The following is a 16,928-nucleotide window of genomic DNA, read 5'->3' as shown; positions in this document are numbered from 1 at the left end:
CTCTCTCTCTCTCTCTCTCTCTCTCTCTCTCTCTCTCCCTCCCCCCGTCTCTCTCTTCCCTTTTCTCTTCCCTCCTTCAGAGTAATGGTAACCATCAAGTAGAAAGTTACATCAGGAAGAAGCTGGACTGTCTTTTGAAGGAGTCTCAGATCGGAGACAAGGAGGACACAGACAGCTTCAGCATCAGAGCATTGCTCAGAGCCACACACGTAGGCCTGCAGAAGAACCTGACGGTACACACACACACACACACACACACACACACACACACACAACACACACACACACACACACACACACACACACACACACACACACACACACACACACACACCACACACACACACAGCTGATCCCAAAGGGAACTTCTCACCAGAGCTGGTAGGTCTTCCATTGAATGCAGAGAAATAATACGTTGTTAGTGAGAGAAAAATGTCTGCAGTGTCTCTTTTATTAATATTTAATTTCCCTGCCTCTGCTGATTGTATTTTCAGATGAATAGGTCTCTAAACATCAATTTTAATGCAGTTTGTCTAACATTATGAGCAGGGAGTTCCTATACTCCTCATTCTCCCCCCTCTCTCCTCCTCTCTTCCTCTCCCTCTCTCCCTCCTTCACACACGTACCAGTTTATGGCTTGGTGTCTGTTGATTGTCCTCTATCTACAGTCTGCTAATGAGGCTTTGATAAATCAAATAGACACAAATGAAATCAATATCAAATGTTATTGGTCGCTACACATATTTATCAGATGTTATGTGGGTGTAAGCGAAATATTTATGTTCCAACAGTGCAGTAGTATCTAACATACAAAACAATACATGCGACTAAAAACAAGGAATTAAGAAATATAGAAATATTAGAACGAGCCAATGTCAGAGTCCCAGAATATAAATATATACATGTATATGATGGTGTGTATAGACATGGACAGTATATGAATATATGTATAGGATGGTGTGTATAGACATAGGACAGTATATGAATAGATAAAGGTATAGACATAGACAGTATATGAATAGATAAAGGTATAGACATAGACAGTATATGACTAGATAAAGGTATAGACATAGACAGTATATGAATAGATAAAGGTATAGACATAGCAGTATATGAATAGATAAAGGTATGTATAGACATAGACAGTATATGAATAGATAAAGGTATAGAATAGACAGTATATGCATAGATAAAGGTATAGACGTTAGACAGTATATGAATAGATAAAGTATAGACTGCGACAGTATATGAATAGATAAAGGTATGTATAGACAGTTATATGACTAGATAAAGGTATAGACATAGGACAGTATATGGAATAGAATAAAGGTATAGACCTAGACAGTATAGAATAGATAAAGGTATAGACATTAGACAGTATATGAATAGATAACTGGTATAGACATAGACAGTATATGAAAGATAAAGTATAGACATAGACAGTATATGAATAGATAAAGGTATAGACATAGACATGTATATGAATAGATAAGGTATAGACATAGACAGTATATGAATAGATAAAAGGTATAGACATAGACAGTATTAATGACTAGATTAAAGGTATAGACATAGACAGCTATATGACTAGATAAAGGTATAGACATAGACAGTATATGAATAGATAAGGTATAGACATAGACAGTTATGAATAGATAAAGGTATAGACATAGACAGTATATGAATAGATAAAGGTATAGACATAGACAGTATATGACTAGATAAAGGTATGTATAGACAGTATATGACTAGATAAAGGTATAGACATAGACAGTATATGCATAGATAAAGGTATAGACATAGACAGTATATGACTAGATAAAGGTATAGACATAGACAGTATATGCATAGATAAAGGTATAGACATAGACAGTATATGACTAGATAAAGGTATAGACATAGACAGTATATGACTAGATAAGGTATAGGACATAGACAGTATATGAATAGAGAAGCAGTAACAAACCACAAGCTGTTTCTCAGCTTCTCATGTGGCGTATTTCGTTTGTACCTGTTTGCCCCTCTAGAATCACAAAGAGGGACTTAAAAAATCCCAAAGTCGATCCTTCATCAGCAACCTAAAGCAAAAGGTGAGATCATCTCTGAACTTTCATGATCACGTTTTTCCCAGGATGTCCTACCAGTTTCATTTATTTTATTTTTACTAGGCAAGTCAGTGAAGAACAAATTCTTATTTTCAATGACAGCCTAGGAACAGTGGGTTAACTGCCTTTTTCAGGGGCAGAATGACAGATTTGTACTTTGTCAGCTCGGGGATTTGAACTTGCAACCTTCTGGTTACTAGACCAACGCTCTAACCACTAGGCTACCCTGCTGCCCCAGATGGTCATGTAAGGCGACGGGTAGCCTAGTGGTTAGAGCGTTGGACTAGTAACCCAAATGAACTTGCCTGGTTAAATAAAGTCAAATATCTTTGTCCACAATATCCAGATCCTGACTTTGTAATGTTTGTGCTCAGGTCTGCCATTGTAAAAGTCCTTTCTATAAATAAATTAAGGAATTAAGGAATTAAATTACTATTATTATTATAGGTAGCATTACCTTATGGATTAACCACATGTGTTCAAGAGAAGGATGTTGAAACTGGGTGATGCTACTGGGAATTATCTCTATGTGTGCGGTGTGTGTGTATGTGTGTATGTGTGTGTGTATATGTATGTATGTATGTGTGTGTGTGTGTGTGTGTGTGTGTGTGTGTGTGTGTGTGTGTGTGTGTGTGTGTGTGTGTATGTGTGTGTGTGTGTGTGTATATGTATGTATGTGTGTGTATGTGTGTGTGTGTGTGTGTGTGTGTGTGTGTGTGTGTGTATGTGTGTGTGTGTGTGTGTTTGTTTGTTTCTCTCCCCCTGCAGAGACACTCCAAGTCCAGGCTGAAGTCCCAGAGTATGGATGGAGAACAGGAAGGACAGGAGACCTCTGGGAGAGAGGCGGGAGGACATATCACCAGGTCAGCTCTCATTGGCTCTCTCCTCATTGTGACCCATGCTAAGGGCTACATCTACCTAGAGATATGCATTGATGACTCAAACTTTCACACATAAATAATGCGTTTCGTCATAGGTAACTTGGTGTGAAATGACATGCATTGACTTCAGTATTAGTGAGTTAGGCTTTGTGATGTGTCTTCTGTTCAGCCAGCTAAAACCCTGCTATACCTGACAGAAAAGAGAACTACTGCCTGGAGCAACATCCACTCATGTGTTTGAAGAGCCCAAAACCTTTCTTAAGTGCCCTAAATCTTCTTTGAAGTGTCCATTCAATGACCCTAACCAGGCTTTGAAGTGCCCTCAGGTTTGGTGACCAATTGAAAGGTTTCTCCACAGAGAAACATGCTGTACAGAAATGAACATATTGTTCTGTCGGGGGGTGTGTCTCATCTTCCTTGAATAGGTCACGTGTGTTTGTGTGTGTGTGTGTGCATGTGTGTGTGTGTGTGTGTGTGTTTGTGTGTGTGTCTGTGTGTGTGTGTGTGTGTGTGTGTGTGTGTGTGTGTGTGTGTGTGTGTGTGTGTGTGGTGTGTGTGTGTGTGTGTGTGAAATATTAATACATTATGTATGTCTTCAGGGACAGTCACAGTTGCTTCAAGGCTCTTCCTGCGTGTGTGCGTGCGTGTGTGTGTGTGTGTGTGTGTGTGTGTGTGTGTGTGTGTATTGTGGGCCTGCCTCCATATCCCTTTGCTGTCATTTGATATGCCAATGAAAGCTCATTGGGTACCTGTGTGCTCCCACTCTACATGTGTTCTGGTCTGTAGTAGATATATCCCTTTGATGCTCTTCACTGTGGTGTGTAAGCCGTCACTATGATGGAACACTCCTCTTTACTGTGGTGTGTAAGCCATCACTATGATGGAACACTCCTCTTCACTGTGGTGTGTAAGTCGTAATTTTGATGGACCACTTCTCTTCACTGTGGTGTGTAAGCCGTCACTATGATGGAACACTCCTCTTTACTGTGGTGTGTAAGCCATCACTATGATGGAACACTCCTCTTCACTGTGGTGTGTAAGTCGTAATTTTGATGGACCACTCCTCTTCACTGTGGTGTGTAAGCCATCACTATGATGGAACACTCCTTTTTGACACAGCTTCACATGCTGTCCTACTTTCTCCTCCTACCCTGCCTCCTTCCCCATTCTGTCTCTCCTTCCTCTCTCATACTCTTTCTGTGTTTTCTTCTTGCTGTAGGGGAGAGGAAAGAGGAAGACGATTAAGCTGAGTAGAGATCTGTCAGACCTGGTGGTGTTCACTAACTCTGTGGCCTCTCCGGAGGGACTGGACGACTGTAAATAAACACACACTCCTACAAAACATCTGTCTCTCCCCCTTCCCCTCTCTCTCTCTCTCTCTCTCTCTCTCTCTCTCTCTCTCTCTCTCTCTCTCTCTCTCTACCCCTTCCCTCTCTCTCTCTACCCCTTCCCCTCTCTCTGCCCCCCCCCTCTCTCTGCCACCCCCTCTCTCTCTCTGTCCCCCCCCCTCCCTCTTTCTCTCTCTGTCCCCCCCTCTCTCTGCCCCCCCCTCTCTCTCTCTGTCCCCCCCCTCCCTCTTTCTCTCTCTGTCCCCCCCCCTCTCTCTCTCTCTCTCTCTTGCTCTCTTTCCCAAGCCCTAGGCCAATCCAGAAACAACCCCTAATCCCACCCATCAGCCTCTCTCTTCTCCCACCTCTGCTTCTCTCTCTCTCAATTCTCCCCCTCTCTCCCTTCCACTCTCTCCCTCCATCCCGTCCTCTTCCCCCACCCCATTAATTATCTTTCTCTTTCCCTATTCTCCCTCTCCTACTCTCCCTTCCACTCTCTCCCTCCATCTCGTCCTCTTCCCCCACCCCATTAATGATCTTTCTCTCTCCCTATTCTCCCTCTCCTACTCTCCCTTCCACTCTCTCCCTCCATCTCGTCCTCTTCCCCCACCCCATTAATTATCTTTCTCTCTCCCTATTCTCCCTCTCCTACTCTCCCCTTCCACTCTCTCCCTCCATCGCGTCCTCTTCCCCCACCCCATGAATTATCTTTCTCTCTCCCTATTCTCCCTCTCCTACTCTCCCTTCCACTCTCTCCCTCCATCGCGTCCTCTTCCCCCCACCCCATTAATTATCTTTCTCTCTCCCTATTCTCCCTCTCCTACTCTCCCTTCCACTCTCTCCTTCCATCCCGTCCTCTTCCCCCACCCCATTAATGATCTTTCTCTCTCCCTATTCTCCCTCTCCTACTCTCCCTTCCACTCTCTCCCTCCATCCCGTCCTCTTCCCCCACCCCATTAATGATCTTTCTCTCTCCCTATTCTCCCTCTCCTACTCTCCCTTCCACTCTCTCCCTCCATCCTTTCCTCTTCCCCCACCCCATTAATGATCTTTCTCTCTCCCTATTCTCCCTCTCCTACTCTCCCTTCCACTCTCTCCCTCCATCGCGTTCTCTTCCCCCACCCCATTAATGATCTTTCTCTCTCCCTATTCTCCCTCTCCTACTCTCCCTTCCACTCTCTCCCTCCCTCCATCCTGTCCTCTTCCCCCACCCCATTAACGATCTTTCTCTCTCCCTATTCTCCCTCTCCTACTCTCCCTTCCACTCTCTCCCTCCATCGCGTTCTCTTCCCCCACCCCATTAATGATCTTTCTCTCCCTATTCTCCCTCTCCTACTATCCCTTCCACTCTCTCCCTCCCTCCATCCCGTCCTCTTCCCCCACCCCATTAATGATCTTTCTCTCTCCCTATTCTCCCTCTCCTACTCTCCCTTCCACTCTCTCTTTCTCTTTCATCTGTCCATCTCATTCTGCACTCACTGCTCAGCCATTTCGTAAAAAAAAAAAAATTCCTCTCTCATCCCTCTCTCTCCTCTCGTCTGTCAGGTACTCCGGGGAATGTTCTGTCGTTCAGTGAGACTCGTGCCCAGCAGCTAGTGAACCACAGAGCTGAGCGCTTCCTGTGTTTCAACCAGCGACAGCTGTCTAGAATCTACCCCTCAGCCTACCGTATAGACTCGTCCAACTTCAACCCTCAGCTCTACTGGAATGTGGGCTGTCAGCTGGGTAAGAAACAACACTTCTGAACGTTGTTATTGTCACGTTTTGTTGATGCTTCTTACATTTAAATAAATAAAAAGACAATAAATATAATGTTAGACAATACGCATCTCTGCCTGTCCGTCTACCTCCTTTCTCCCCCCCAGTCCTCCTGACCACTGGCAACGTTTCTCTCTCTCTCTCTCTCTCTCTCTCTCTCTCTCTCTCTCTCTCTCTCTCTCTCTCTCTCTGTGCCTGTGTCAAGTACCCTCTGTTGGGCCCTGTGCTCCACTACGCCTCCCTGTCCCCATGGACACACAGACAGAACCCCTGTGTGTATTTGGTCAGAGGATGAACAGACCGATAAATGTGTCCTAAATGTGTTTTCCTCAGTGGCTCTGAACTACCAGACAGAGGGTCGGATGATGCAGCTGAACAGAGCCAAGTTCATGGTGAACGGTGGCTGTGGCTACGCCCTCAAACCTCCACCCATGTGTAAAGGTACTGATACACACACACACACACACACACACACACACACACACACACACACACACACACACACACACACACACACACACACACACACACACACACACACACACACACACACACACACACACACACAGCAAGATAAGGAGTGTATGTTCTGATTGGTTGGTTTACGGCTCCAGGCTCGTTCAACCCGTTCTGTGATGACCCCCTCCCTGCCTATCCCAACAAACAGCTGGTACTGAAGATCATCAGTGGACAGCAGCTTCCCAAACCACCAGACTCTATGCTGGGGGACCGAGGAGAGGTACACACACGCACACACACAAAATAATTTTCTGCCAACATAATGGATAGCTTGCTCAATAACCTCAGGTTATACATCTGTTGCCACGCGTTATCTTAGTGTTGCTAAGCTGCTGTAACTCTGTTCCCTCTTCTGCTTCAGATCATTGACCCGTTTGTAGAGGTGGAGATCATCGGCCTGCCAGTGGACTGCTTGCAAGGGGCAGACACGAGTAGTGGATGACAATGGTAGCACACACACACACCGTCCACACACCCCCCTCTCTCTCCCGCCAGTGCCCGAACCCTCCTCTCTCCCCCTGCTGAACCCCTCTCCCCTACCCTCTCTCCCCCTGCTGAACCCCCTCTCTCCCCCTGCTGAACCCTCCTCTCTCCCCCTGCTGAACCCTCCTCTCTCCCCCCTGCTGAACCCTCCTCTCTCCCCCTGCTGAACACCCCTCTCTCCCCCCTGCTGAACCCCCCTCTCTCCCCCTGCTGAACCCTCCTCTCTCCCCCTGCTGAACCCTCCTCTCTCCCCCTTCTGAACCCTCCTCTCTCCCCCTGTTGATTCCTAGACAGAGTCATTGTGACCTGAACTGTCACCTAGACCCAGTCATCTGTTCTAAACACAGATGGCAGGCAGCAGGGCAGTACTGGGCCAAACACACCACAGATGGCAGGCAGCAGGACACTACTAGGTCAAACACACCATAGATTGCAGGCAGCAGGACAGTACTGGGCCAAACACACCACAGATGGCAGGCAGCAGGACAGTACTGGGCCAAACACACCACAGATGGCAGGCAGCAGGACAGTACTGGGCCAAACACACCACAGATGGCAGGCAGCAGGGCAGTACTGGGCCAAACACACCACAGATGGCAGGCAGCAGGGCAGTACTGGGCCAAACACACCACAGATGGCAGGCAGCAGGGCAGTACTGGGCCAAACACACCACAGATGGCAGGCAGCAGGGAAGTACTGGGCCAAACACACCATAGATGGCAGGCAGCAGGGCAGCGCTGGGTCAAGCACACTCAATGTCAATGTTGTGTGTGTGTGGTGTTTGTGTTTATTTGCGTGTGTGTTAGTGTGTGTGGTGTGGTGTGTACTCTGACACAGTGTGTGTTGTCCAGGTTTTAACCCCGTGTGGGAGGAGAACCTGTCCTTTACCCTCCACATGGCGGAGGTGGCTCTGGTGCGTTTCCTCGTCTGGGACCATGACCCCATTGGACGGGACTTTGTAGGCCAGAGGACCGTAGCCTTCGGCAGCCTGATGCCAGGTTAGTGAGTGTGGATGTGTAGCTTGACGGTAGTTTTGCAAAATACAGTACTATAGAAGCCCAGGTCCAGAAGATTGTCTTTAATAAATGACCTTGAACACTGTCAGTGCTTTTGCATCAGGTCCACATGGCATTGGAAGTGTCTGTATGTATATATATATATATATATACTGCTCAAAAAAATAAAGGGAACACTAAAATAACACATCCTAGATCTGAATGAATGAAATATTCTTATTAAATATGTTTTTCTTTACATAGTTGAATGTGCTGACAACAAAACCACACAAAAATAATCAATGGAAATCAAATTGATCAACCCATGGAGTTCTGGATTTGGAGTCACACACAAAATTAAAGTGGAAAAACCACACTACAGGCTGATCCAACTTTGATGTAATGTCCTTAAAACAAGTCAAAATGAGGCTCAGTAGTGTGTGTGGCCTCCACGTGCCTGTATGACCTCCCTACAACGCCTGGGCATGCTCCTGATGAGGTGGCGGATGGTCTCCTGAGGGATCTCCTCCCAGACCTGGACTAAATCATTGAGACATGATGTCCCAGATGTGCTCAATTGGATTCAGGTCTGGGGAACGGGCGGGCCAGTCCATAGCATCAATGCCTTCCTCTTGCAGGAACTGCTGACGCACTCCAGCCACATGAGGTCTAGCATTGTCTTGCATTAGGAGGAACCTAGGGCCAACCGCACCAGCATATGGTCTCACAAGGGGTCTGATGATCTCATCTCGGTACCTAATGGCAGTCAGGCTACCTCTGGCGAGCACATGGAGGGCTGTGCGGCCCCCCAAAGAAATGCCACCCCACACCATGACTGATCCACCGCCAAACCGGTCATGCTGGAGGATGTTGCAGGCAGCAGAACGTTCTCCACGGCGTCTCCAGACTCTGTCACGTCTGTCACATGTGCTCAGTGTGAACCTGCTTTGATCTGTGAAGAGCACAGGGCGCCAGTGGCGAATTTGCCAATCTTGGTGTTCTCTGGCAAATGCCAAACGTCCTGCACGGTGTTGGGCTGTAGTAAGCACAACCCCCACCTGTGGACGTCGGGCCCTCATACCACCCTCATGGGGTCTGTTTCTGACCGTTTGAGCAGACACATACACATTTGTGGCCTGCTGGAGGTCATTTTGCAGGGCTCTGGCAGTGCTCCTCCTGCTCCTCCTTGCACAAAGGCGGAGGTAGCGGTCCTGCTGCTGGGTTGTTGCCCTCCTACGGCCTCCTCCACGTCTCCTGATGTACTGGCCTGTCTCCTGGTAGTGCCCCCATGCTCTGGACACTACGCTGATAGACACAGCAAACCTTCTTGCCACAGCTCGCATTGATGTGCCATCCTGGATGAGCTGCACTACCTGAGACACTTGTGTGGGTTGTATACTGTGAAAAGCACCGCCAGCATTCAAAAGTGACCAAAACATCAGCCAGGAAGCATAGGAACTGAGAAGTGGTCTGTGGTCACCACCTGCAGAACCACTCCTTTATTGGGGGTGTCTTGCTAATTGCCTATAATTTCCACCTGTTGTCTATTCCATTTGCACAACAGCATGTGAAATGTATTGTCAATCAGTGTTGCTTCCTAAGTGGACAGTTTGATTTCACAGAAGTGTGATTGACTTGGAGTTACATTGTGTTGTTTAAGTGTTCCCTTTATATTTTTGAGCAGTGTGTATATATATATATGTATATATATATATATATATATATATATTCTTGTGAACCTTGATACATGGACCTGAGGCTGACTGGTTATTCTGGTCCACTCACACATCTGTCTTGTCTGTGATACAGCTGTCCCTCAGACTATAGAATTCAACCATCTTCCTCTTTTACCCACTTCTTTGTCCCTCTCTCTCTCTCTCTCTCTCTCTCTCTCTCTCTCTCTCTCTCTCTCTCTCTCTCCCTCTCTCCCTCTCTCCCTCTCTACCTCTCTACCTCTCTCTCCCTCTCTACCTCTCTCTCCCTCTCTCCCCCTCTCTCTCTGCAGGTTATAGACATGTGTACTTGGAGGGGTTGACTGAGGCGTCTATCTTTATCCACGTATCAGTTCATGACATCTATGGGAAGGTAGGTACATTACATTACACTGATATAACCCTTCTATGAGAAGATAGGTACATTACATTACAGTCTGAGACATACCTATTATCCCTAGTCCTCTTCTCCCCGTCTTCACTGACCCTAGGCTAGTCCAGCCTGTTTCTGGTCTCTTTAATATAGTCTAGTCCAGCCTGTTTCTGGTCTCTTTAATATAGTCTAGTCCAGCCTGTTTCTGGTCTCTTTAATATAGTCTAGTCCAGTCTGTTTCTGGTCTCTTTAATATAGTCTAGTCCAGCCTGTTTCTGGTCTCTTTAATATATTCTAGTCCAGCCTGTTTCTGGCCTCTTTAATATAGTCTAGTCCAGCCTGTATCTGGTCTCTTTAATATAGTCTAGTCCAGCCTGTTTCTGGTCTCTTTAATATAGGCTAGTCCAGCCTGTTTCTGGTCTCTTTAATATAGTCTAGTCCAGCCTGTTTCTGGTCTCTTTAATATAGTCTAGTCCAGCCTGTTTCTGGTCTCTTTAATATAGTCTAGTCCAGCCTGTTTCTGGTCTCTTTAATATAGTCTAGTCCAGCCTGTTTCTGGTCTCTTTAATATAGTCTAGTCCAGCCTGTTTCTGGTCTCTTTAATATAGTCTAGTCCAGCCTGTTTCTGGTCTCTTTAATATTGCCTGGGTGCCAGTCTGTTTCTGGTCTCTTTAATATAGTCTAGTCCAGCCTGTTTCTGGTCTCTTTAATATAGTCTAGTCCAGCCTGTTTCTGGTCTCTTTAATATAGGCTAGTCCAGCCTGTTTCTGGTCTCTTTAATATAGTCTAGTCCAGCCTGTTTTTGGTCTCTTTAATATAGTCTAGTCCAGCCTGTTTCTGGTCTCTTTAATATAGTCTAGTCCAACCTGTTTCTGGTCTCTTTAATATAGTCTAGTCCAGCCTGTTTCTGGTCTCTTTAATATAGGCTAGTCCAGCCTGTTTCTGGTCTCTTTAATATAGTCTAGTCCAGCCTGTTTCTGGTCTCTTTAATATAGCCTGGGTGCCAGTCTGTTTCTGGTCTCTTTAATATAGTCTAGTCTAGCCTGTTTCTGGTCTCTTTAATATAGTCTAGTCCAGCCTGTTTCTGGTCTCTTTAATATAGGCTAGTCCAGCCTGTTTCTGGTCTCTTTAATATAGGCTAGTCCAGCCTGTTTCTGGTCTCTTTAATATAGTCTAGACCAGCCTGTTTCTGGTCTCTTTAATATAGTCTAGTCCAGCCTGTTTCTGGTCTCTTTAATATAGTCTAGTCCATCCTGTTTCTGGTCTCTTTAATATAGTCTAGTCCAGCCTGTTTCTGGTCTCTTTAATATAGCCGGGGTACCAGCCTGTTTCTTGTCTCTTTAATATAGTCTATCCAGCCTGTTTCTGGTCTTTTTAATATAGTCTAGTCCAGCCTGTTTCTGGTCTCTTTAATATAGTCTAGTCCAGCCTGTTTCTGGTCTCTTTAATATAGTCTAGTCCAGCCTGTTTCTGGTCTCTTTAATATAGTCTAGTCCAGCCTGTTTCTGGTCTCTTTAATATAGTCTAGTCCAGCCTGTTTCTGGTCTCTTTAATATAGCCTGGGTTCCAGTCTGTTTCTGGTCTCTTTAATATAGTCTAGTCCAGCCTGTTTCTGTCTCTTTAATATAGTCTAGTCCAGCCTGTTTCTGGTCTCTTTAATATAGCCTGGGTTCCAGTCTGTTTCTGGTCTCTTTAATATAGTCTAGTCCAGCCTGTTTCTGTCTCTTTAATATAGTCTAGTCCAGCCTGTTTCTGGTCTCTTTAATATAGTCTAGTCCAGCCTGTTTCTGGTCTCTTTAATATAGCCTGGGTTCCAGTCTGTTTCTGGTCTCTTTAATATAGTCTAGTCCAGCCTGTTTCTGTCTCTTTAATATAGTCTAGTCCAGCTTGTTTCTGGTCTCTTTAATATAGTCTATCCAGCCTGTTTATGGTCTCTTTAATATAGTCTAGTCCAGCCTGTTTCTGGTCTCTTTAATATAGTCTAGTCCAGCCTGTTTCTGGTCTCTTTAATATAGTCTAGTCCAGCCTGTTTCTGGTCTCTTTAATATAGTGTTGTCCAGCCTGTTTTTGGTCTCTTTAATATAGGCTAGTCCAGCCTGTTTCTGGTCTCTTTAATATAGTCTAGTCCAGCCTGTTTCTGGTCTCTTTAATATAGTCTAGTCCAGCCTGTTTCTGGTCTCTTTAATATAGCCTGGGTTCCAGTCTGTTTCTGGTCTCTTTAATATAGTCTAGTCCAGCCTGTTTCTGGTCTCTTTAATATAGTCTAGTCCAGCCTGTTTCTGGTCTCTTTAATATAGCCTGGGTTCCAGTCTGTTTCTGGTCTCTTTAATATAGTCTAGTCCAGCCTGTTTCTGGTCTCTTTAATATAGTCTAGTCCAGCCTGTTTCTGGTCTCTTTAATATAGGCTAGTCCAGCCTGTTTCTGGTCTCTTTAATATAGTCTAGTCCAGCCTGTTTCTGGTCTCTTTAATATAGTGTTGTCTAGCCTGTTTCTGGTCTCTTTAATATAGGCTAGTCCAGCCTGTTTCTGGTCTCTTTAATATAGTCTAGTCCAGCCTTTTTCTGGTCTCTTTAATATAGCCTGGGTGCCAGTCTGTTTCTGGTCTCTTTAATATAGTCTAGTCCAGCCTGTTTCTGGTCTCTTTAATATAGTCTAGTCCAGCCTGTTTCTGGTCTCTTTAATATAGTCTAGTCCAGCCTGTTTCTGGTCTCTTTAATATAGTCTAGTCCAGCCTGTTTCTGGTCTCTTTAATATAGTCTAGTCCAGTCTGTTTCTGGTCTCTTTAATATAGTCTAGTCCAGCCTGTTTCTGGTCTCTTTAATATATTCTAGTCCAGCCTGTTTCTGGTCTCTTTAATATAGTCTAGTCCAGCCTGTATCTGGTCTCTTTAATATAGTCTAGTCCAGCCTGTTTCTGGTCTCTTTAATATAGGCTAGTCCAGCCTGTTTCTGGTCTCTTTAATATAGTCTAGTCCAGCCTGTTTCTGGTCTCTTTAATATAGTCTAGTCCAGCCTGTTTCTGGTCTCTTTAATATAGTCTAGTCCAGCCTGTTTCTGGTCTCTTTAATATAGTCTAGTCCAGCCTGTTTTTGGTCTCTTTAATATAGCCTGGGTGCCAGCCTGTTTCTGGTCTCTTTAATATAGCCTGGGTGCCAGCCTGTTTCTGGTCTCTTTAATATAGCCTGGGTGCCAGCCTGTTTCTGGTCTCTCTAATATAGCCTGGGTGCCAGTCTGTTTATGGTCTCTTGACAACTATTTTGTCTTGACAATGCCAACGGAGTAGGCAAAGCACAAACAGATCTGGGACCAGGCTAGTGAGATCAGATCTGGGACCAGGTTATTGAGGTCAGGCTGGTGAGATCAGATCTGGGACCAGGCTAGTAAGATCAGATGTGGGACCAGGCTAGTGAGATCAGATCTGGGACCAGGTTAGTGAGATCAGGCTAGTGAGATCAGATCTGGGACCAGGTTATTGAGGTCAGGCTGGTGAGATCAGATCTGGGACCAGGCTAGTGAGATCAGATCTGGGACCAGGTTAGTGAGATCAGGCTAGTGAGATCAGATCTGGGACCAGGCTAGTTAGATCAGATCTGGGACCAGGCTAGAGAGATCAGATCTGGGACCAGGCTAGTGAGATCAGATCTGGCACCTGCTTAGTGAGATCAGGCTATTGAGATCAGATCTGGGACCAGGTTAGTTAGATCAGATCTTGGACCAGGTTATTGAGATCAGATCTGGGACCAGGGCTAGTGAGATCAGATCTAAGACCAGGCTAGTGAGATCAGATCTGGGACCAGGTTAGTGAGATCATGCTAGTGAGATCAGATCTGGGACCAGGCTAATGAGATCAGATCTAGGACCAGGCTAGAGAGATCAGATCTGGGACCAGGCTAGATAACTCAGATCTGGGACCAGGCTAGTGAGATCAGATCTGGGACCAGGCTAGTGAGATCAGATCTGGAACCAGGCTAGTGTGATCAGATCTGGAACCAGGCTAGTGTGATCAGATCTGGGACCAGGCTAGTGAGATCAGATCTGGGACCAGGCTAGTGAGATCAGATCTGGAACCAGGTTAGTGAGATCAGGCTATTGAGATCAAATCTGGGACCAGGTTAGTGAGATCAGATCTGGGACCAGGCTAGTGAGATCAGATCTGGGACCAGGTTAGTGAGATCAGGCTAGTGAGATCAGATCTGGGACCAGGCTAGTGAGATCTGATCTGGGACCAGGCTAGAGAGATCAAATCTGCGACCAGGCTAGTGAGATCGGATCTGGGACCAGGCTAGTGAGATCGGATCTGGGACCAGGTTATTGAGGTCAGGCTGGTGAGATCAGATCTGGGACCAGGCTAGTGAGATCAGATCTGGGACCAGGTTAGTTAGATCAGGCTAGTGAGATCAGATCTGGGACCAGGCTAGTGAGATCAGATCTGGGACCAGGCTAGTGAGATCAGATCTGGAACCAGGTTAGTGAGATCAGGCTAGTGAGATCAGATCTGGGACCAAGCTAGAGAGATCAAATCTGCGACCAGGCTAGTGAGATCGGATCTGGGACCAGGCTAGTGAGATCAGATCTGGGACCAGGCTAGTGAGGTCAGATCTGGGACCAGGCTAGTGAGGTCAGATCTGGGACCAGGCTAGTGAGATCAGATCTAGGACCAGGTTTCTGCTACTCTGACCCTATAGAGAAGTATTGGTCTGAAGGGGAATCATCAGTTTCAGCTTCTACATATATATTTGACAGTTAATTGTCATCCATACAACTCTCCCAAGCTAAGCTGGTACATTCTTCCTTTCCAGTGGAGTCCACTAGTCCTGAACCCCAGCTTTACCATAATGCACTTTCTAGGAGCCAACAAGGTATCCTGGGTAGATTATGTGTGCTGCATGGCATCTGCATGGTTTCTAATGTGTGTGGGTGTGGTGAAGTGTATATGGTTTCAGATTATTTCTGTATGTTTACAACATCTAAGATTGGTATTCTTTTTAGATTGGTATTTTTGTGAATGTGTTTTCTTTTTAGGTGATTTTCAAAGCATTTTCTGTCAGTAATGATTTGGTTCATGAAAATCCGAGCTCATGGCGTTACTAACAACACAGATCATTGTCCAAAGAGGGAATATGTGCAACGATTGCCGAGTGGGGCAGTAGTCTAAGGCACTGCATCTCAGTGCAAGAGGTATCACTGCAGTCCCTGGTTTGAATCCAGGCTGCATCACGTCTGGCCGTGATTGGGAGTCCCCATAGGGCAGCGCACGATTGGCCCAGCGTCGTCTGGGTTTGGCTGGGGCAGGCAGTCATTGTAAATAAGAATTAGTTCTTAACTGGCTTGCCCAGGTAAATAAAAAAGAATGCATTGCGAAGGAGAGGGTGGTTACTGGGATGCTCTAGTGCCATCTATTGGGATGTCTTTGTCATGACGTGTGATATTTTTACCCATGGGAAATTCTCAATTGTATTATCTTGATTCCCCACATCCTCTCTCCTCGCCTCCTTCTTAAGACCGATTGGATGAGAAGGTCAGAGGGCAAGGACCTCTGACGTTCTCGTCCAATGGATTTTGAGGAGGAGACGAGGAGCGATGATGCAAGGAATCAAGGAAATGCAATTGAGATTCTCCCCATGTGTTCTGCCTGTTATTAACCTGGGGGGAAGGGGAAATGCCAACTCTGCAATTAATTTGAATTAATTTGAATGAATGTAAAGAATTTGTGTTGATTTGCTGAAAACATTTCGTTTTGTGAAAAGTGAAGTGTGTTACTGTGTTTTCAGTCTATATTGTGTGCATTGTGGTTGGAATACTGTGCTTGAAAAGCATGGCAAATGTTATTTAACCTTCTCCCTCGCATCATGCAATTCATATTTTCATGCAAAAAGCTGAACACAATTTCTCTCTCTCTCTCTTATCTCTTCATACTTCCTCTCTCTCCCCTCCCTATCTCCCCTCCCTCTCTCTCCCCTCCCTATCTCCCCTCCCTCTCTCTCCCTATCTATCTCCATGTCCTTCTCTCCCCTTCCCGGTCTCCCTATCCCTCTCTCCCCCTCCCCTTTGCCCCTCCCTCTCTCCATCCACCAGGGTCGTCAGCTGCGAGGCATCAGAGGCTTGTTCAACAGGTCCTCTAAGTCGTCAGTAGACACCAGCTGTGGTTCGGCCATCAGGAAACGCTCCATCAGCGACCTCCTCCTCCGACGCACCGCCAGCGCCCCCACCAACCGACGCAAGAAATCCAAGATGAAGCTCGCTGAGTCCTCCACCTCAATATCAGACCGCAAGGCCTCCATATCAGACGGCAAGGACAGAGTGGGGGCCGGGGAAGGGTCTGGGAGGGTCTGGGAGGGGTCCAAGGACAGTGAAAGGGACAGAGAGAGGGTAATGGTGGAGAAGAGCCCCCCACCTCACGCCCCCGTCTCCCACAGACCCATCTCCATGCCTCTGGAGAGGCTACTGCAGGGACAGCTCTCCCTCTGCTCCCCCGACCAGGAGCAGACTGACCTGGGTGCAGACACACTCATCGGTGGGTAGACCTCCTCTGGGGACCTCACACACTCTTACATCAACCATGATAATAAAAAACAATATGTTCTGTAACAAGGAATATGTTAAAATAGATATCGAAGAAGAAACAACAGTGTTTTTCTCTGTTTGAATGAGGTTACAGCATCATGTTACCTATTTCTCAGAGCAATACATGATCCTGGTTTACCTGTAATAGCAGAGCAACTAGTCTTGTCTGGTTTGGTTGCTACATGTGACATCATGCTTAGAGTTGAAGTGG

General features: G+C 46.0%; 1 protein-coding gene across 1 annotated transcript in view; it reads left to right on the top strand.

Moving 5' to 3' along the window:
• LOC109878823 (1-phosphatidylinositol 4,5-bisphosphate phosphodiesterase eta-1-like) overlaps nt 1-16,928 on the top strand; it is a 106,468-nt gene that overhangs the window by 85,968 nt on the left and 3,572 nt on the right. Inside the window, 13 exon segments of the mRNA XM_031796452.1 lie at nt 81-233; nt 2,028-2,090; nt 2,874-2,972; nt 4,206-4,302; nt 5,860-6,039; nt 6,406-6,513; nt 6,687-6,811; nt 6,953-7,003; nt 7,005-7,038; nt 7,926-8,072; nt 10,075-10,154; nt 14,953-15,012; nt 16,229-16,667. Of these exon segments, the coding sequence (XP_031652312.1) occupies nt 81-233; nt 2,028-2,090; nt 2,874-2,972; nt 4,206-4,302; nt 5,860-6,039; nt 6,406-6,513; nt 6,687-6,811; nt 6,953-7,003; nt 7,005-7,038; nt 7,926-8,072; nt 10,075-10,154; nt 14,953-15,012; nt 16,229-16,667 (1,636 nt within the window).

This window comes from Oncorhynchus kisutch, linkage group LG18 (genome assembly GCF_002021735.2).
Source record: "Oncorhynchus kisutch isolate 150728-3 linkage group LG18, Okis_V2, whole genome shotgun sequence".
NCBI classification, from domain to species: Eukaryota; Metazoa; Chordata; class Actinopteri; order Salmoniformes; family Salmonidae; genus Oncorhynchus; species Oncorhynchus kisutch.
The sequence above is the reverse complement of the archived record's forward strand: the minus strand, read 5'-3'. Positions and strand labels throughout refer to the sequence as shown.